The sequence below is a fragment of the Rana temporaria genome, chromosome 1, assembly GCF_905171775.1.
Source record: "Rana temporaria chromosome 1, aRanTem1.1, whole genome shotgun sequence".
NCBI classification, from domain to species: Eukaryota; Metazoa; Chordata; class Amphibia; order Anura; family Ranidae; genus Rana; species Rana temporaria.
This window is the reverse complement of record NC_053489.1, coordinates 162,504,957-162,527,355: the sequence shown is the minus strand read 5'-3', so window position 1 is coordinate 162,527,355 and position 22,399 is coordinate 162,504,957. Positions and strand designations below refer to the sequence as shown.

General features: G+C 42.4%; 1 protein-coding gene across 3 annotated transcripts; it reads left to right on the top strand.

Annotated features, from left to right (window-relative positions):
* The first annotated feature begins 1,586 nt into the window (after positions 1 to 1,586).
* LOC120932643 (mitotic-spindle organizing protein 2B-like) lies at positions 1,587 to 21,348 on the top strand. Of its 3 annotated transcripts, none has more exons than XM_040345186.1 (5): positions 1,587 to 1,893; positions 4,659 to 4,807; positions 10,293 to 10,484; positions 15,881 to 16,063; positions 20,504 to 20,702. In XM_040345186.1, exons 1-4 carry the CDS (start codon positions 1,745 to 1,747, stop codon positions 16,033 to 16,035), a joined length of 645 nt encoding a protein of 214 aa, XP_040201120.1. In that variant the 5' UTR covers positions 1,587 to 1,744; the 3' UTR covers positions 16,036 to 16,063; positions 20,504 to 20,702. The 3 variants fall into 3 exon arrangements, with proteins under 3 accessions (XP_040201120.1, XP_040201112.1, XP_040201127.1); XM_040345178.1 differs by lacking the exon at positions 20,504 to 20,702 and adding an exon at positions 20,724 to 21,348 and having other exon boundaries at positions 1,588 to 1,893; XM_040345193.1 differs by lacking the exons at positions 10,293 to 10,484; positions 20,504 to 20,702 and adding an exon at positions 20,724 to 21,348 and having other exon boundaries at positions 1,604 to 1,893.
* Positions 21,349 to 22,399: the final 1,051 nt, after the last annotated feature.

Sequence of the window (22,399 nt, the reverse complement as noted above, 5' to 3'; positions counted from 1 at the left end):
TGCGGGCGCCCAGGACAGGTAAGTGTCCTAATTTTAAAAGTCAGCAGCTGCAGTATTTGTAGCTGCTGACTTTTAAAAAAAAAAAATTTTTTGGCAGAACTCCACTTTAATTCCCAAATGTCACACAAGTGGATGTGCTCAGGGCGCTGTGCTCTGCGCCCCTCCTGAGCAAACTATTTTTTAAGCCAATTAGAGCCTCAGGTGTTTCTAAAATAAATTTAAAAAATCCCCATTAAAATCCATGCGTCCAGCGCCCAACATGTAGATTAGAGGATTAGGGGGGCAGCGCACCTGCGCCCCTTGTGGAGCAGCTGCCACTGCTTTAGATTTACCAAAACCAACATGAGGTCAAACCTAAACATTTTCAATTCATGTGCAATCAGACAGGCCCTTGCACTACATAGTTGAAGGTAAATCGAAAGGAAATTTAACCACTTAAGGACCGCCTCCTGCAGATATACGTCGGCAGAATGGCACGGCTGGGCACAACACACGTACATGTACGTCCTCTTTAAGTGCCCAACCCTGGGTCGCGGGCGCGCGCCCGTGACCCGGTCCGAAGCTCCGTGACCGTGGCGGCGGGACCCACGAACCCGATCGCCGCTGGAGTCCCGCGATCGGTCCCCGGAGCTGAAGAACGGGGAGAGCTGTGTGTAAACACAGCTTCCCCGTTCTTCACTGTGGCGCTGTCATTGATCGTGTGTTCCCTGTTATAGGGAAACACGATCAATGATGTCACACGTCCAGCCCCGTCCCCCTACAGTTAGAAACACAGATGAGGTCACACTTAACCCCTTCAGCGCCCCCTAGTGGTTAACTCCCAAACTGCAATTGGCATTTTCACAGTAAACAATGCATTTTTAATGCATTTTTTGCAGTGAAAATTACAATGGTCCCAAAAATGTGTCAAATTGTCCGATGTGCCCGCAATAATGTCGCAGTCACGAAAAAAATCGCTGATCGCCTCCATTAGTAGTAAAAAAAAAACAATATAAAAATGCAATAAAACTATCCCCTATTTTGTAAACGCTATACATTTTGCGCAAACCAATCAATAAACGCTTATTGCAATTTTTTTTACCAAAAATAGGTAGAATACGTATCGGCCTGAACTGAGGGAAAAAAAATTATATATTTTTGGGGGATATTTATTATAGCAAAAAGTTAAAAATATTGCATTTTTTTCAAAATTGTTGCTCTATTTTTGTTTATAGCGCAAAAAAATAAAAACCGCAGAGGTGATCAAATACCACCAGAAGAAAGCTCTATTTGTGGGAAAAAAAGGACGTCAATTTTGTTTGGGAGCCACTTCGCACGACCGCGCAATTGTCAGTTAAAGCAAAGCAGGGCAGAATCGCAAAAACTGGCCAGGTCCTTTACCTGCCTAAAGGTCCGGGTCTTAAGTGGTTAACAAGAAAATTGTATAATATATGGTCAGCATTAAACCAAACTTCTGCTATGGTTATAATTGTGAACTCATGTTTACGTTTTACTGTTTGCTATAAGCACTCTTTGTGATGAATAAGAGAACTTCTAATGAATAGAAGTATTCAGCAGTGGACAGCTCCTACTAGTGGTGACTCCAATGAAGCCCGGAACCTTTCTGCTCTGGTTCCGTTTCCCGGCGGGAGTTGCACACGGTGTAATCTTGTGTTGGCGCCCGGTTACTAGGCAACATGTAAGTCATCGTATGACGGCGGCCTAGGGCGGGAAAGCCGGTGATCTATAGTGAGCGGTGTGTGCGATGGCCGCCCCCCAGGATGCGGTGGTGACGGTGAGCGGCTCCGTACAGAAATTCGTCACCAAGAAGAAGAAGGTGCTGAGTGCGGAGGAGGCCGAGCTGTACGAGTTGGCGCAGGCGGCCGGCATCGTCATGGATCAGGAGGTCTTCAAGTAAGTGGAGGCCTCCGCCTGAGTGACTACCCTGAGCGGGGACATTATTAGTGGCGGACGGGTTCACTTCCCATGGTATATATAGAAGGGACTAGTTCTTATCACCGGTGTACACGGACATGGATCACCTTCTGTTATCATTAAACCGAACAGAATGTCTTCTATTGTACACGTCCTGTCCTTGTCTGCTTAGGAGGTTTCCTTTTATTCCCCTTTATTTTCCTCTGCTGATTGCTCTTCCTTCCTGAAGGGACAACACAAACCAGACAGGACTAAAGAGAACCTGTCACTTTTCTCAATTTGAAACCAAATCCATGTTTGTAAAGAAAAGGGTTCTACTTCAACCTGATGACCATTGTCATTGAGTCAGTAGCTGAGATCTTGTGTGTCTGACACTTCCGGGAGATTCCGGGGATTCTGTGAATGCATGGCATTAGGGGCCAGTGTTGTGCCAAGAAATTACCCCTGTGGAATAATGCCCGCCTTGTACTGCGTAGGCGCAGAGCTTGCCGCACGCTCCCGATGTTTGTGCAACTCTGCAAGGGGCGGGTGTATTATTGATTGAACTCTGCAAGGGGCGGATTCCTACAGAAGAGGCCGTATTGTGTTTATTGAGAAATCCACCCCCATCGTATCAGCTCTGCCCATCATGATACAATACGGCCTTTTCTGTAGGCATCCGCCCCTTGCAGAGTTCAAACGATAACACACCTGCCTCTTGTTGAGTTGCACGAGCATCAGGAGCGTGCGTGAGCGTGTGGCAGAGTGTCGTTCTCTTTGCGCAGGCGCTGTGTACAAATGTTCATGTTTAGGGACTTACGGCGGCTCTGTAGTGCTTCGTACTGCGCAAGCACAGGGTGGGCATTATTTGACAGGGGGGTAATTTCTTGTCAGAACACCGGCCCTATGCAGTGTCACCCCTACACACACGTACAAAGATCCAGACAACGGCACCGATGGCCTGACATTATGACGGCGCTGACCAAAGATAATCACTACTTTTTCTTCTGGGACACCTTTACTGAAGGGGAGAAGCCCTAGGCCCCGTACACACGACCGGTTTTCTCTGCAGAATTCAGCAAGAAACTCGATGGGAGACGTATTCTACCGAGAAAAACGGTTGTGTGTACACTGTTCGCCGAGAAACCCGTCGGGAAACTCGTCGAGCCAAAAAGAGAGCATGTTCTCTATTTCCTCGTTGGGCAATGGGAACATTTAGCTCGACGAGTTTTCTGACAGCTGAACAAGGAACTCGACGAGCAAAACGATGTGTTTAGCCCGTCGAGTTTCTCGGTCGTGTGTACGCAGCCTTGGATGTGCTTCTCATTGGTCAGCACAGTCTGTGGCGACCAACCTTGTCTTTGTGAGTAAGGATGAGCTCAGGCGTGTTCACAACTCCCCGCCCTCCAGGAAGCTGACACTCTGCAGCGCTAATCACATGTAGTGAGACATTTCCTGATCTGCTACACAGAGCTCATAATTGCTTGTGAGCATCAAAGCAGAACTAAACTTCCCTTTCTTTCAATGGTCCCTGACCCTTGTCGGCATCTTCTGCTGGGTGCTTATCTTTCACTGGCTTCATTGGCTGGTGCAAGATGACATCACTGTTGCATGTGCACAGGAGCAAGTCTTCCCAGCACACAGGGACCGTGCCAGCAATTTAAAGTGAATTGTACATGCACAGCTCAGTTTACATTCGTGAGAAGACCGCAAGCAGACAAGGTAGATGTATTGCAGAAGAGACATGCCTGCCTGCTCAAACTTTACTTTGGGGCAGCCATTGTCCCTAGAATATTTGGCGTTAAAGCTAAACATTACCTAAAAGGCGGAGGTTTGCATTTCTGTCTCCTCCCTCTTCCTCTGTCACATTTGGATACATTTTATAATTTTTTTTTCATTAGGAGAGCAGGTACCTGGTTTTGACAGGAACCTGCCCCCTAGGCAAGCTAAAAGGTGGGCCCCCCCTTCGCCTGCAGATTTATAGGATACGTCACAGGTCCCAGAAGGCCGTTGGACCATTCACAAAGCGCAGCACGGCTATGCATACACAGTGGGAAGTTGACTGTGAAGCCACAAGGTGTCACAGCTTGCTTCCCTTAGTAAACATGCTGGAGACCGGTGAGGAACCAGTCCGAGTGAGGACAATGCTTCATCCCTGGAAAGGTAAGTGCGGGGTCAGTCTTGTGTAGAAACAGAGCAAATCAAGGGGGGGCTGCAGATTTACTGTCTGCTGCAACTGTTGGGGTATACTGACAGCCGCAGGTGCTGGCTGTCAGAACAAAATCCAGGCAGGAGAGATTCCTCGATCTACACTGCTTAGCACGGGTAGGGGAATCTTGATTTCTCTTGTTCAGCCTGTGGACTATACAAGAGAAATCTCCACATATATGGCCATCCTTAAGCCTAGTACACACAACATATTTTTTTTTTTTTTTTTTATCGTTGAACCCAGCGGGCTGAGCTAAAAAAAAAAAAACTGACAGCTCAAGAGGAGACGCTGTACTAACAGTATGATTTTAGTACAGTGATCTCCCCTGCTATTCTATTGTGTTCTGATACAGGGATTATTTTAGACGTTTGCAGGGGAAAGGTGATTCAAACCTGGTGGTAAAAATCCTGAAAATGACAATTTATTTCTGGACATGAGAGCAGTAAAAAGCAGTGTAGCCTGAGAATTGGGGACCATATTAATGTGACATCTCTGTACATTTCCCGGAAGAAAAAAAAATTATCTGATGTTTATTTTTTTCTTTGTTTTTAAACAGAATTCTTGTGGATTTATTAAAGATGAATGTGGCTCCTTTGGCTGTTTTTCAAATGCTGAAGTCAATGTGTGCCGGGCACAGGCTCACAGATTCTGTGTCTACTGAGTCAAGTTCTCCATCAATACAGGCAACACATACAGAAACCAGAGGTAGGAAATTCAACTTGGATGGTATCTTGTAAACATTTTATTTTTCTCCAAGATACTGTACAGCAACTTGAATGTGAAAGTTACCATGCTGTAAAACTTTTTTTTTTTTTTTTTTTTTAAGATAAATCCGGTTTTATTTTTTATTTTGGAACTTAGACACTTACACATTGAAGGTACCCATACACATGGGGCTTACCATCCATACCCATTCAGAGTGCCAGACTCCACTATACAAAGCATTTCATTAATGTGCTGGATTCCTATCCTTCAGAGTTCTGTCTCTTCCCCACTGTATTATGTTAGTATGGAAATCTGTAGATCACGCAGTTTCTACCAAGTGAAATGTAGAACTACAGTGCCTTGAAAAAGTATTCACACCCCTTGAAAATTTCCACATTTTGTCACGTTACAACCAAAAACATTCATGTATTTTATTGGGGATTTTATGTGATAGACCAGCACATAATTGTGAAATGGAAGGAAAGTGATAAATATGTAAAGTAAATATGTGAAAAGTGTGGCATGTATTTGTATTCAGCCCCCTTTACTCGGATTCCCCCAGCTAAAATCTAGTGGAACCAATTGCCTTCCTAAGTCACATTTATAGTAAATAGAGTCCAAATGTGTGTAATTTAATCTTGGTATAAATATAGCTGTTTTGTGAAGCCCTCAGAGGTTTGTTGGAGAATTTTAGTGAACAAACCGCATCATGAAGGCTAAGGAACACACCAGACAGGTCAGGCATAAAGTTATGGAGAAGTTTAAAGTAGGGTTAGGTTCTTAAAAATAAATATCTCAAACTTTGAACATCTCACAGAGCACTGTTCAATCCATCATCCAAAAATAGAAAGGGTATGGCACAACTGCCAAGACATGGCTGTCCACCTAAACTGATGCTCTCCTTGCCCAGCCTATCAATCAGAGAAGCAGCTAAGAGGTCCATGGTAACTCTGGATGAGCTGCAGAGATCCACAGCTCAGGTGGGAGAATCTGTCCACCGGACAACTATTAGTTGTGCACTTCACAAATCTGGTCTTTATGGAAGAGTGGCAAGAAGAAAGCCACAAGAAGTCCAGTTTGCGAGAAGCCATGTGGGGGACACAGCAAACATCTGGAAGAAGGTGCTCTGGTCAGATGCTATGTGTGACGGAAAACTAACACTGCACATCACCCTGAGCTTACCATCCCCACTGTGAAACATGGTGGTGGCAGCATCATGTTGTGGGATGCTTTTCTTCAGCAGGGACAGGGAAGCTGGTCAGACATGATGGGACGATGGATGGAGCCAAATACAGGGCAATCTTGGAAGTAACCCTGTTGGAGTCTGCAAAAGACTTGAGACTGGGACGGAGGTTCATTTTCCAGCAGGACAACAACCCTAAACATACAGCCAGAGATAAAATGGAATGGTTTAGTTCAAATCCTGTCCATGTGTTAGAATGGCCCGGGCCTAAATCCAATTGAGAATCTGTAAAAAGACTTGCAAATTGCTGTTCACAGACGCTCTCCATCCAATCTTGAGCTATTTTGCAAAGAAGAATGGGCACAAAAGTCACTCTCTAGATGTGCAAAGCTGGTAGAGACATCCCCAAAAAGACTTGCAGCTGTAATTGCAGTGAAAGGTGATTCTACAAAGTACAGGTGAAACTCCAAAAATTTGAATATTGAGCAAATGTTCATTAATTTCACTAATGCAACTTAAAAGGTGAAACTAATAATGAGGTAGACTCATTACATGCAAAGCAAGATAGTTCAAGCCGTGATTTGTCATAATTGTGATGAGCTTACAGCTCATGAAAACCCCAAATCCACAATCTCAGAAAATAAGAATATTGTGAAAAGGTGCAATATTCTAGGCTCAAAGTGTCCCACTCTAATCAGCTAATTAAGCCATAACACCTGCAAAGGGTTCCTGAGCCTTTAAATGGTTTCTCAGTCTGGTTCAGTAGGAATCACAATCATGGGAAAGACTGCTGACCTGACAGTTATACAGAAAACCATCATTGACACCCTCCATAATGAGGAAAAGCCTCAAAAGGTAATTGCAAAAGAAGTTGGATGTTCCTAAAGTGCTGTATCAAAGCACATTAATAGAAAGTTATGTGGAAGGGAAAAGTGTGGAAGAAAAAGGTGCACAAGCAGCAGGGATGACCGCAGCCTGGAGAGGAAAAGGCCATTCAAACGTGTTGGGGACTTTCACAAGGAGTGGACTGAGGCTGGAGTCCTCAAGAGCCACCACACAGAGAGACGGATCCTGGACATGGTCTTCAAATGTCGTATTCTCCTTGTCAAGCCACTCCACAAACAACGTCAAAAGCCTCTTACCTAGGCTGAAGAAAAACAGACCTGGTGACAGACCGAACAATGCAGAAGAGCTGAAGGCCGCTATTGAAGCATCCTGGTCTTCCATAACACCTCAGCAGTGCATATGCATGCTTCTACTTTTCAGAGGTCCGATATTGTTCTATGTACAATCCTTGTTTTATTGATTGCATGTAATATTCAAATTTTCTGAGATTGTGGATTTGGGGTTTTCACCTTTCATCCTTTATTGACTGGGGGGGCTGAATACAAATGCACGCCACACTTTCCCCATATTTATTTGTAAAAAAGAAACATTTATAATTTTCCTTCCGCTTCACAATTACCGTATTTATCGGCGTATACCGCGCACTTTTTTGCCCTGAAAATCAGGGCAAAATCGTGGATGCTCGGTATACGCCGATACCCGATTTCCCCTGTCGAGTTTGAATACTGCGCCGACATATACCGAGCGCAGTACACTCGGGTATAGTCGGGCAGTCTCGGCTCCTTCCGCGCTCACGTCCTGGACATACAGGACGTCAGCGCGAGAGTTGCCGAGCCTGCCCGACAATACACGAGTGTACTGCGCTCTGTATATGCCGGCGCAGTATTCAAACTCGGCGCGGGGAGGATGCCGGACCCAACGAAGAGGACACCCGAAGCCGCAGACGGACGCCGGACCCGACGAGGCCGCCGATGGACGCCGCACAAGACACCAAAACTGTAAGTACAAAAAAACTTTTTTCCACAGGAATCCGCTGCGACTTTAGGGGTGTGCGCTATACCCCAATAAATACTGTATGTGCCACTTTGTGCCACATAAATTTATGTTTTTAGTTGTAACAAGACAAAATGTGGAAAGGTTCAAGGAGTATGAACTTTTTCAAAGCACTGTAAACTTAACCAAACAATGCTCAAGAAAGGTAATGATTTGTACCTGCCTATGGGTACTTTTAGGCAGTGCTCGACAAATCCCAGGAGCTGGATGGCTCATATACTCGTAAGCCGGCCATAGACAGATTGAAACGGCTGCATTTCAATCCATCTATGAGCAGGCTGTCGGGTTTGTTTGTTCATTGTATTTTGATGGCTGGGAAACCTCCCGCTGTCCGAATACAATATCCTCAATATTGTGGCTGGAGGGACTGATTGTTGATGGGGAATCGAGCAATTTTCTTTCCTTCAACCCATGGTTGAAGGAAAGAAAGTTGCATAATGTATGGCTTGCCTTAAACTCCAGTTGACTGTCTTTTTGTTTATCTATGAAAGCAAATATCCCTGGCTCTGTAAAAGTACCTGCAGGCTAGAATAAGATAACTGCTTAATCTGATGTGGTGTTTACACTAATTTGTATGCACTATTGACAGGGGATACATGAAAGAGCAGCTTAAGCTGGCCATAGATAAATCCGTTTTTTTTTTTTTTTTTTTTTTTTTCACCCAGAGGAAGTCTTTTCCAGCAGGCAGCGTCCCAGTTACTGCTGAACTGGCCACCATTGATCCATGTATGGCCAGCTTTACTTAAAAATAAACAAAACTGTCTTTACATTTGGGACAGGAAGTGAAGGGAAATCTCCACAATGGGACAGGGATGGCAAAAAACAGGTTATAACCAGTCCAAAATGGAAAAAATAAGTTTTGCCTATAGTTCTACTTTCAGCAATAAAACGGAGTACACTACTCTGGATGAATTCTTTCCTTGATTGTTGAGATCTGTTTGACCTTCTTGAGTGCCGAGGAGCTCCAGCATCAGAGATATTTTTGTAAGCAAGTTGCAAACTAAACTTCAAATATCAAGATACCATTAGAAATGTTACATTTTATGTTACCTTCGTATAAAGTAACTTGTCATTTAATGGTCTAGAATAAATAATTCAGGGGTCTCAAACTGGCGGCCCTCCAGCTGTTGCGGAACTACAAGTACCCATCATGCTTCTGTCTGTGGGAGTCATGCTTGTAACTCTCAGCCTTGCAATGCCTCGTAGGACTTGTAGTACTGCAACAGCTGGAGGGCCGCCAGTTTGAGACGCCTGGTAGATATTTTAACAGATTTACTCTTAAATGTACATGATGAGAAATAAGGAAAAATAACAATTTTTTTTAACACCTGAACTAAACGCCTGACTCGTATGTTTGATGGCAAAAGCAGTTGTATGTTCACCACATAAACTGAAAAATGTCATCCATGCCTGATCATATCTATCACTTTTAATAGATATTGATCAACTTTGAGAGTTGTTTTCCTACCCACACAGGCCACATAAACTGGATTGGATCTACAGTAATCTAGACTGCTGCGACATTTAACCAGCACTTTTCACAAAGCTTGCGATAATTTAGGAGATTATTTATCATTTGGATTTGAGTCTGTTTTATTGAATTGACATTAAAGGGGTTGTAAAGGTACATTTTTTTTTTCCTAAATGGCTTCCTTTACCTTAGTGCAGTCCTCCTTCACTTACCTCATCCTTCGATTTTGCTTTTAAATGTCCTTATTTCTTCTGAGAAATCCTCACTTCCTGTTCTTCTGTCTGTAACTCCACACAGTAATGTGAGGCTTTCTCCCTGGTGTGGAGTGTCGTGCTCGCCCCCTCAGTTGGACTACAGGAGAGTCAGGACGCTCTCTACGTTGCAGATAGAGAAAGGAGCTGTGTGTTAGTGGGCGTCCTGACTCTCCTGTAGTCCAGGGGGAGGGGGCGAGCACAACACTCCACACCAGGGAGAAAGCCTTGCATTACTGTGTGGAGTTACAGACAGAAGAACAGGAAGTGAGGATTTCTCAGAAGAAATAAGGACATTTAAAAGCAAAATGGAAGGATGAGGTAAGTGAAGGAGGACTGCACTAAGGTAAAGGAAGCTATTTAGGGAAAAAAAAAAAATATTGTACCTTTACAACCCCTTTAAAAACACAGAACAAGCACATTCCAATGAAAATATGAATTCCTGTGCAGCATTGCTAATCCAGTTTATTTTTTACCATGCAATAACTATAAAATCTAACCCTAATCTATTGCATGTGATTGATGTGTGTCTTTTACCTTTTGCATTTGTGTGTCAGCCCACCTACTGCCAAAGAGGCCTGCATTCCATTGGAAATGCAGTGCAGACCTGTCTGGAGTGTAAATGTTTATGGTTATCCACAGTTTTGTGCTTCTTTTTTAATGTGTGTCTCTTTAAATTAGAACTCCCATTTATGTCGGTCAAGAGCAGTACAATTCCTGCACCTCTCTGCTTTTCCTCTTCTGCCCTTCGACCTCCAAGAATTAAAGGCACTAAGATTGTGATCTACAGCCCCGTTGATGCTTGTTCACCTCTTTCTCAAGGTCCCCCTGGCTCCTTCCAGCTTTCATGCTGTCTGTTCTCTCCATTCGCAGGTGGCACTTGTTGGTTTATACTTCCTGGGTGACATAGTGCGGCATGAATGGAAACTAGCACACAGGACAAAGGGATAGTCTTCATTATCCTTTTTTTTTATTTATTAAAAAAAATGATGCGTAACCTAAAAGCTGTTTTATTTTATTGTAATCTGATAGGCTATACTGCTATTCTGTGTGTTAGTTTTCATTAATGTCTCCCATAGCCTGCTATCACACTAGGAATTCTGTAATCTGTGGCAGCTGCATCATTATTTAATGGCAAGTATACTAAATTGTACAACTAAACCTTAAAGTGACCATATGTTCTTACATAATACAGTTTGTAGTTCTTTTTATATTATGAGTTTAAAATTGGAAGATGCAACAATTACATATTTTGTATTCTCTACCCTATTTAGAGAGTTGGAATGCTTTTTCATTGTGCACCAGTGCAAGAAATATAAGCCACTATCAGAAACATCTTAAAGAGGACCTGAACTATGGAAGCTCTGCCCAAAGAGGCAGGCAAATTGCATAGGACTAGTCAGTTAAAAAGAGCTGAGTACCTGTGGCCGCTAGTCATGTCATTAGGAGCAGATTAACTGTAGCTGATCTTTTTCCCATTACTGGTTTCAATGCCTCAAGCCTGGCTGCCTGGTACACAGGGGCCGAATATTGTCTGGTTCAACAGAAACTGGCCGACACTTGGGTTGTGTGTACATCGGCCTATCCAACAGAAGCCAGCCGTTCAGCATGGAAAACCAACATTGGATCGGCAGCCAATGGCTGTGATCGCTGACCGGTGTGTTCTGGCGGGTGGTGCGGTCCCCCTGTCAATACATAATAGCTCAGCAGGGAAATCACTGTACTACCATCATAGTTAATACAGCAAGCCTATCCTGAGCTCCTCGTTTTTTTTTTTTTTTTCTTCTTTCCCGTTCAGCACACTGGTGTGTACCAGGCTTTATTTTACACTGTGTCTCTGGAGGCGACCATCCTGCTAGAGGGGGCTTTTCTTATGAATGGTAGAGTATTATTTAAAAAGAAACTGAACAGGTTTTGAAATCACAGATCCTCAGAATGGATAAAGCAGAGTAGTGCTATCATTGTAGGTCCTCAAATGGGTGAAGCAGGGAGTTTCTTGCACTATAGGTCCTCAAGTACAGTTTTCTCTCCATCAAGCAGTATATTAATGCTAATGTGAGAATAGCAGCCAGAGGCATTTTGGGGAATTTGTAGACACCCTTAAGAATTGTCTCTCCTCAAATGGATGAAGGGGGGTTTCTTGTACTGTGGGTCCTTGGTTGCAGCTTTCTCTCCAGCATAGTAGTCACATTATTGAACCCCACTCCTAATGTAATGACTAGCGACCACAGGTGCTCTTTTTTTCGGGGGCAATCAAAATGTACCTTTTCAGGGTACTGTTTTGGCACAATTTCCATTTCTTGATGTTCTCTATAAGATAGCAAATCTTCTTCACTTCTTTTGGGTTCAGGTCCACTTTATGTTTTTATGTATGTGACTGTCTGTAGCCAGGTCCATGTGTTCTGAACATCTATACTGAAGACTAAAGAGATCTTGGCAGTCCTGTTTGTTAAATCCTATAACGTTTGTGAGCAAAAGTTTTCATACTGAGTGTTCAATGTGCAGTCTACTGTCTTATTCCATCCTTCTTCTAACTATTGCACACAGCCAGCTCTTTTTCTGTAAGGTTTTGAATAATCTTACATGTGCCTGTTGACAAATGTAACTTTAATGATATCCACATTCAGATGGTGCGTCTGTTGACATCCACCCTATTTCATGTTGGCAGGGTCACTTTAATGTTTGTGTGGTTACAAAAATCATGACGTTTATCTGTTCATCATTTTGCTTTTTGTGGCATCATTTTATCAGACTATAGCAATGAACACCTCTACATAGAAGTTGTACAGATCATTTTAGACACTGTCCTACAATTGTTCCTGCTGTGATCTAACTGCTGCAGTAAGGGATTTAGTTAATTATCCTTATTTTGTTATGTGTCCAATATCAAGCTTGTACACAAGTAAATTTTTCAGGTCCATGCTTTACAATATCAAGAGGCATTACTATAAGATGTCTCAGCCTTTTTACCTGGTAACTGCCAGATTCCTTAAACTTTTAATTATCGCAAAATACTCACATAAACCTACAGAGAAAGCTTTATTTCAGTACATTTTACCCTCAGCCTTGTTTTTGCTTTTAAGTAAGAAAACATAATTTTTTTTTTTGTATGGGGGGGAGACTATTTTTAATTTATACAAAGATGAGCAGAAAAAAGTTGACTAGAACAGAAATTGTGAAATGAAAAGTTGTCTTGCATTTAAAAAAGCACAGGTTTCAATTTCATGTTGTCTTCATTTCATTTTGTTCCTTCCTTCCAGTTTTTGGTGATGAGCAGTCAAAGAACATCTACAACAGTGGTCTCCAAACTGTGGCTCTGGGGCCGGATGCAGCCCTTTGCTTGAATTATCCGACCATTGGGCCACAGTCTGGCCCCCTAAAGTTCGAAAGACCATAAACTAGCCTTTTGTTTAGAAAGTTTGGAGAGCACTGATCTACAACATGATTTGAATTGTAATGGAGGCTGAAAGGATACCCAAATTGTTCAATCGATCAACTTTGGTGCAACAAGCATGTCGGATTTTTCATGCAGTTATTGCCAGAGGCTACCTTTAGCATAATTCAGCCTACTAGAATCTACTACAACTGATGTATCACCTTTTAGGTGGACTGGCTCTAAAGCTGCTTATCAGCTCAGCTGGCATCAATTTTGAGAATGTATTCACTTGCTAGCTGTGATTCATGTTTATGTTTCAGTGGTACATCAGCCACTGATCACATGCCTGTATGTCTTCCCCATTTGTGTGCTTTTCTTAGTATTTGTGGCAGCGCTTGCTTATGGGCACAGCTAAGTAGAGGTGGCTAAAGCTTGCTGCTTGGCTTTTAAAGTAGATCAGCATTGTAATCCAAGGCTGGCTTACTAGCTACTGTAAACAAAAAGACTCTGACTACTTTGTATTGCTAATGTTCCTTGACAACACTTCTCCAGATGTCTGCATTCTTAAATGAAGAAGATGCGTAATTGGCACACTTAATTTACATACTCAAAGACCCACATGCTCTTAAGTATACAAATGTGCATTTGTTGACATGAAAACTAATTTAGATAAAGCGTTTAATCATGTAAACTGGAATGCATCACAATATTTTTTTATACAGATGTCTGCATGGTGAGCCTCCTTCTAAATTTCTCATCTCTGCTAATAAAATAATAGCTGTAATTTCGACTTTTAGGCTAGGTTCTCTATTGTGCATTGCAGGAATGCATGCAAAAAAGCACAAATGTGCAGCTCTTTTGCAGGCATGCAGCAGCGCCATTAATTCTTAATGCCTACACCATGCTAGTGTGCACATTTAAGCTTGCCAAAACATATGGCAACAAAGTACCATGCGTCTTGGTGTGGTGTGATAACTTTTTTTTTTATTTTTTTTTTATAAAGGGTCATGCACTACTTTTGTGAAGTTTTATGTGGAAGGTGGCCCATTGAAATATCATATGCATAGCCTGTCCTAAACGTGATGCGCAAAAGCCTGCTTGCTGCATCACACCTACATAGGTGTGAACAGAGCCTGAAGCCTAGTACACACTAATAGTTTTTATTCTTTTTTTTTTTCATTCAACCCAGTGGGCTGAACAAAAATAAAACTGACGGCTCAGAAGGAGCTGCTGTACTAACTATCCGACGTTGGTACAGCAATCTCTCTTTCTGTTCTATTGTCTTCTGACATGGAGATGCATTTTACTGTGACATACTGAAGCAGAGCATGATCCCAATATTGCCAAGACCCTGAAACTGAGATGCGGCACGGTGGCCAAGACCACACAGCGGTTTAACAGGACAGGTTCCGCACAGAACAGGCCTCACCTTGGTCAAACAAAGAAATTGAGTGCACGTGCTCAGCGTAATTTCCAGAGGTTGTCTTTGGGAAATAGACATATGAGTGCTGCCAGCATTGCTGCAGGGGTGGGTCATCAGCCTGTCAATGCTCAGACCATACGCTGCACACTGCATCAAATTGGTCTGCATGGCTGTCATCTCAGAAGGAAGTCTCCTCTAAAGTTGGTGCACAAGAAAGGCCGCAAACAGTTTGCTGAAGACAAGCAGACTAAGGACATGGTTTGCTGGAACCATGTCCTGTGATCTGATGAGACCAAGATAAATGTATTTGGTTCAGATGGTGTCAAACATGTGTGGCGGCAACCAGGTGAGGAGAACAAAGAGAAGTGTGTCTTGAAACTGTCAAGCATGGTGGTGGGGGTGTCATGGTCTGGGGCTGCATGAGTGCTGCCGGTGTTCTGCCGAGCTGGTTCCTCCTATCGATATGGTTCCCTCCAGAGTGCGCAGGCGCAATCCGAGCCGACGGAAAACTCGGAGCGGGAACAGCTGTTCGTCAGCTACAGACGCGCTCTCTCCCGATGCCTGATTATACACTGTATAGTACACGCCGCTCTACACAGCAAGGGCCAGCAATGGGCGGATGTGATATTGACCAGTGCTTTTTTGATTTGATTATCCACACCGCTCTTTACAGCAAGGGGCGGATGTGATATTGAACAGTCCTTTTTTGGATGATCGTTTTCTGAATAAAATGGACGTCTCACATCTACCCTTTGTTGTATAGAGTGGCGTGGATAACCAATCAAAAAAGCACTGCTCAATATCGCATCCGTCCCTTGCTGTGTAGAGCGGAGTGTACTATAGAGCGCTGTGTATAAGCAGACATCAGGCATTGGGAGCAAGCTCGTCTAAGCTGACAATCGGCTGTTGAGGCTCGGAGATTTCCGTGGCCTCCTACTGCGCATGCCCCGCTCCTGGCCGCGCCTGCACAGTCGAGGCAGGAACCTATCCGATGGAGGAACCAGCTCGACAAGACACCGGCACTGGGGAGCTACAGTTCATTGAGGGAACCATGAATGCCAACATGTAATGTGACATAGTGAAGATAATCACAACAGTCACATGACCAGAATGCCCACCTCTGGGCATCTAGATTCACTTAAAGGGCCAAGAGGCGGTGTCAGGAAGGGGTTAAAATTGGCATAAATGTGTTTTTTCTCTTTTCGAGGGGGGAAAAAAAATATAATTTCGGATGTGCCCAACTATAAAAATCCCTAGCATGAACCTAGTTACCCCTACCAGAGGGGAGTGCAGACTTCTGATCCACCAGAACACTTATTTTTGTCCAGTCACAAAGTTGAATTTCCTGTTCTACAAATGCACTTTGTCTTCTGCATAGAAATATAAAAAATAAGGGACGTTAGCAATACTTAACGTGCTTTTGTGGGTTTGACTGACAACGGCACTTTTTTTTTTCTTCTTATTTTACAGGAAAAACTAAACTGAATCCAGCAAACACAATCCAAGGACAAAGTGAACGAAGCAGCCGAGAAGGTTCAAGTCAGAGAGTGCCTCGCCAACCAAGTGCCAGCCGCATGCAGAAAAGCAGCAGCTCAGGAAAAAGCAGTGGAGGGAGCAGTACATAGCAGCTGCTGTTGTGGTCTGTTACTGCAGGTATCGCAGTGTAGACATTGGCCCTGTGTCTACTTGTGCTATACTGAATGCTGCTTCTCCATCCCGCAGTAACCTCATCAGAGTGATAAGCAACCTGTCCTCCACATGGATAGTTCCCTGAATGTAACAGGCCTGACATTTTACAGATGAGACTAGTGCTGTACATTTTTGTGTACTGTGACTGCGTGTGTGATTTTTACATACAGTTGACACTGGGTTTAAAGCAAAAACTCCAGGCCAGTATTAAAAACGCCCTTCATTTCAGTTATGTATTCCTGATAAAATAGTTTAATATATTGTTTAATACAGCTAGTATATGTACCTGAATCTGTCTTCACATCAGGCTCCTGTGATCCTCCGTACAGGAGCACTGGGAGAAGATGAAGCATTTACTGTCAGTTAGATCCCTATTGATTTTTCATTGAGCTGTAAGTCTGAAACTCTAAACATAGATGTTCTGCTGCTCCTTTATTGTCCAGTCAGAATAGGGAGGACAGGTGATAAAAGAAATGCCTAAAAAGTAGAACTTCATATTATTACACTTTTGGAAGATGATTTTAAAGCAGAGTTCTGCCGAAAAAATAAATAAAAATAAAAGTCAGCAGCTACAAATACTGCAGCTGCTGACTTTTAATATATGGACTTACCTGTCCTTGGCACCTGCGATGTCGGCACCCGAAGCCGATCTGTCCCTCTGCTTTCGGGTAGAGGAGCCGCCATCTTCGGTAAGGGAATCGGGAAGTGAAGCCTTGCAGCTTCACTTCCTTGTTCCCTACTGCACATGCGCGATCCCACTGGTCCCTGCTCTCTTCTGGGACCTGTGTGTCTCCCAGAAAACAGCGGGGGGGGGGACGGAGGAGGCGCCAGACATGGCGTAGGTCGCCGCGGATACTGCGGCGATCTATGCCCTGAAGTGGGAGCAAATCCCTGTATTACACAGGTATCTGCTACCTCCCCCCGAAAGGTGCCAAATGTGACACCGGAGGGGGGGGGGGGGATTCCGAAAAGCAGAAGTTCTATTTTTGGGTGGAGCTCCGCTTTAAGGTGGAAAGAAGTAGAACTGTAAATATACTTGCAGCTGTATGCGTAATGTAGGGTATGCATGTGGGTCTACTCCTGGTTTTTGCCCTGAGATCCTGTCCTGTTATGAATATGGTGGTTGTCATTACTAGTTATTGAAGTTGCATGTTTCAGGGCTGTTTTCCTTCCCTCCATTCTCTGCTTATCACTGGCTTGAAATGAGCATATGCACATTAAATGTCGGAGCACCGAATATGCATGCTCTTTTTCTGGGAAATGACTTGCTAAAAAATAAAGCAGGATAAAGTTCACCATGCATGTTAGTCTGACCATACAATGTTTTTTACATCGTTATTAAGAAAACAATATGGTATGTAGACCTACCAAAACTCTTATTTAATTTTGTATCCATTCATGCAGTCCCTTGCGCTATATAGTTGTTGTTGGATCCTGGGGCTTGTTCACACTTGTGCCGAGATCAGCGTTTTTTGTTTTTTTGCACTAGAAAACTGCCAATGTCTGCAATGGCACACCAAACAGTTGTTTTCTATGTGCCCTGTTCACACTTCAATACAGGTCTCCGACTTACGAACGCGTTAGGGCCTTTCAGTTTGTTCTTAAGTCTGGCGTTCGTAAGTCAGGGACCTTCAAATGGTGCCCAAAATGTTTAGTGAAAGCGATCACATCACAGCACAATTTTGCAATGATTTTGTCAGGCATACCTGATTAAGAGGCTACGACGTGACCCCGAAATGTTGCAACTCTTTGCTGTGATAGCTTTTTATTAAACTTTGCAGTTGCAATATTTATCTTTTATACAGTTCTTCAAGTATATTTTGAAAGCTCCAGAAATGTAGTAGTTTTAATGCTTAAGTGGCAGGGATAAGTGATGAGCTGCTTGTATAGTTATCTCTATAGAATAACACATGGTACAATAAATTACCAATGTTTGAGCCTAGAACAAACTGTTCCAATGCACTTCTGCACCTCTATTATGTTCGACTTAGTCGTGACAAGGGAGTTTTTTATTTTTTTTCATTGTATACATTTTTTTTCATCAATTCTTACACCTGCTTGTATATTTCTACTAATACATTTAAAGATTCTTAAAACATTGAGATGTAGGGTTAGAAAATGCTGCTGTAAATGGTATCATATGGCTGAAAATGTTGTCAAAAGTCAGAACAACTCTGATGTTCTTATGATTTCTAAAGTCATTTTAGCATGGTAGTATTCCGAATATTGTCCTTCTTCTTTGCCGCAAGTGCCTGATTCACAAAGCACTTGCGATGAAAACTACTCCGGCGTAAGCCCGCGTAATTTAAATGGGCGTGTGCCATTTAAATTAGGCGTGCTCCCGCGCCGGACCTACTGCGCATGCTCCGTTTCGTAACTCCCGCCGTGCTTTGCGCGAAGTGACGTCATTTTTTCGAACGGCGACGCGCGTAGCGTAATTCCGTATTCCCGGACGGCTTACGCAAACGACGTGAATTTTTAAATTTCTACGCGGGAACGACGGCCATACTTTTATACAGCAATACGATTGCTGTGTAAAGTTAAGGCACCAAAAACGACGACTAACTTTGCGACGGGAAACTAGACTAGGGGCGACGCGAAAATCCGTCGTGGATCGCCGTAACTCCTAATTTGCATACCCGATGCTGGTTTACGACGCAAACTCCCCCCAGCGGCGGCCGCGCTACTGCATCCTAAGATCCGACAGTGTAAAACAATTAACCTGTCGGATCTTAGGGATATCTATGCGTAACTGATTCTATGAATCAGTCGCATAGATACTCTGAGAGATACGACGGAGTATCTGAGATACGACGTCGTATCTCCTTTGTGAATCTGGCCCTTTGTGTATAAAGGCAGCTGTAGATTTACTATGAGTATTTGAGGGGGCCCCAGTGATAACTAGGTTTGTGGAAATCATAATCTTGTAGTACAAAAAAAGTACCGACCTGGCCTTGGATATCTAGGAAGACACACAGGCCTGGGCCTATAATAGAATGCCATCTAGACACTTGCTGCATATTGAGTACATGGTGCCTGATTGCATTTACAGAGCGCTGGGGGTTATCTCAACTACAAACTTAGGCTGGCCATACATGGTCGAATTTTCGAAAGAATTTTCTTTTGAAAATCAGAAAATTTGATTTCGAAATTTGGCCAACCAAGCCTTCGATCTCACCTCCTGTTGCTATAGAAAATAATTTTCGTGGCTGGGAATCTTCTTTTCTTTCCGGGAATTTTTCTTTTCTTGCACATGCGGATTTCTTTTTCGATTACATTTCTCGCACGATTCTCCCATCATTGATTACAAAAATTTGCAACGTGTCCGATTACTGCAAAAAAATCGGCTGTTGCTGCTGCAGCCCACTAATGGTGCGAAATATGAACGAAAATGCTTAACTTAGGAGTATATTGCTAGGATGCATCCTCAGCCTACAGTTGTTCGCATGGTGATTACTGACGTCTGTTGCTGTAATAGTAGGTAGTAGAGCTGAAGGGTTCTGGCCAAAATGAAAATCACTATTTTTTTGCTTATGATAAACATCATGATTCTCGCGGCGTAACATCTTTAATATTATTAAATAAAAATTGGGCTAACTTTACGGTTTTTTATTTATATTCATTTAGCCCAGGTTCACAGTGGGCTGCGGGAGGGAACCCGTGCGAGTTCAGCTGACCTCGCACGATTTCACTTCCACTGGCAGTCCTGATTTCGGCCGCGATTTTAAAGACATCTGTGTATGTAAATCGCGGGCGGAAATCGCAAAAAGTATTGCAGAAACTACTTTTTGAAATTGGTGCAGCGCCGTAGATGCGGCGTCGCATCGATTAGGACGGTGCCATTGCCGGCAATTTGTGGCAAATACCGCCGTTTTGACATGCCAAATCGCATGTCAAAACGCACTAGTGTGAACCAGGCCCAAAGTGTATTTTTTTTTTTTTTTCCAAATAATTGCATAGCTGCGCAAATACAGTGTGATCTAAAATATTGCAACAACCCCCATTTTATTTTCTAGGGTCTCTGCTAAATTTATATTGTTTGGGGGTTCTAAGTAATTTTTTTACAAAAAGAATATGATTTTAACTTGAAACCAACAAGTGTCTGAAAAAGGTTTAGTCTTTAAGTGGTTAAACTGACCTCATTGACAGACCGAGGTTCATTCCGTTGATCGAAAGAATAAAATGTTTATAGTTGGCTCAGCGGCTGAGGAATGTTGTGAAACTTGGCAGACTGCTTGTTTTTTTTTTTTTTTTGACAGTTGTTGGCTTGAGCAGAGAACTCTGCATAGAATCAGGAAAATGCTTTGTTAAGATCGTGGGGGGGTCACAATCTCGAGTCTTAATGATTAATCGTGCAGATCTAGTAAGTAGTAATATAATCTGCTTTTTGTTTTTTATCCCTAGGAAATTCTTCTCACTGTAAAGAACCACTTTGGTTTAGTCCCATTACATGAAATGGCCTCCATCCCTGTATCATCCTCTCTGTACGCACTATATCCGTAACACAGGTAGCTCAGGATTCTGCATAGAGAGATGTTGAAATTTATACGGCAGATTTAAATTTGCGATTTTTTTTTTTTTTTTTTAAACAACATTTAGAAATTGTTTTTTTTCTTTATTGCAGGTACTGAAGCTAAAATAGTAAAACTTGAACCATGCTGCAGGAAGGATAATGTCCTTCCCGCAGAACTATATTCTAGCTGGATGATCTGAAGGGGAAAACTAGATGACCCTTTGCTGTTACCTCCATTGTGTTGTGTGCAGTATGCGTGTAATGATCCTGGTGTCTTAGCTTTGTGAGTTGTATTAAGCCAAAGCCTTATGATTAAACCTCACCACATCCATCGTGCAATGACAAAGCCTTTACTGTATATCATGTAAAAATGAAAATGATGTATATATGTTGTGGAAATCTATTTATTGGTGATGAAATGTCGTCACTGTTAATAAGACTAGATAATGCCAAGCAGTAACTCGTATATTTTGTTTCTGTCTTGTAAGCTTGATATATTCTGATTAGTTTTTTTTGCATTTTTAATATATAAATAACCCAATGTACAATAAAAATGCATTTACAATGTCCTAAAATATTTCTATATCCAAAATGCAAGTTGGTTTGTGAAGTATTTTATCTCCTGCAGTATGTCATCGAGAGAGATTTGTTTATTGCGTCTTCTTTGTAACATTTCTTTCTTCTTTCTGCTCTTAACACTGGTTGCTGAGTTGGGTTTTTCATTATCAATCTTTTCTGAACAAGACAAAGGGCATCCGAAGGGGGGAACGTATTAAAACTGGAGCAGCTGTGCATGGCAACCAATCGGCTTCTATGTTCAGCTTAGCTTAATGAGAGATAGAAGCCGATTGGTTGCCATGCATGGCTGCCCCAGTTTTGATACATTTCCCAATGAATTGAATTGAATGAAATGAATAGTTTGTATTCGTTGTGTTTTTTTTTTTTTTGGCAGACCAGATGACACATAGAGGAGTATAAAATGTTAACTTTCCAATATCTATGTGCTTATTTTCATGTATACATTTAACAAATTGATTTTAATTGAATAAGATGTTTATCCTTTTAATAAAATATTCATTTAAAACTAGTATAGTTAGTTATTTTTAAATATTAATGAGACAGATACTACTGTAAAATCCTCAGGGAGGTCAAATTCCCAGGCGTTGATGGCACAATGTATCAATGTTGGAAGTACCAGTTGGCTTACTGCCTTATCTGGGTGCCTGTGTTCCATTATTCTCACTGGTTGTCTCCAACCAATCCAAGTTCAGTGCATTTGCTGCATTTTATTCTTGTATACATTATAAATCAAATTGGGAGTTCTGCCGTGATCCCAAAACACCCAGGTGTGAATGGAGCCTCAAGAGTCAAGACCAGTTTCCATTGGTTTAAAACTGCTTTCAAGCACCCATCCTTTACTTTAGAAGACTGGAATAATCTGTTACCAAAATAATGGGGAAAGGAGCTAAGATTTCAGTGCCTCTGTTGTGGTAAATTTATATATAATGCTTACAGCTACAGAATTGGGGCTTGTTTTTAAATTTATTTTATTGCTTGTTTGGTATATGCAAATACTAGAATGTGCATAATCTGGGAACACGTTCAGTTGCAACCATTTCATTGCTTGTGCGGTTACCTTTTGAATATGAATTCGAGATTTTCCTAGCTTGTGACGGAAAATAATAATTATATGAAGACAGGAGGCGAGTATCTTATGCATTATCTTTCTTTAATAATGCCCATAGCAGAAATACAGTAAACATTTATTGTAACTTAAAAAATTCAAA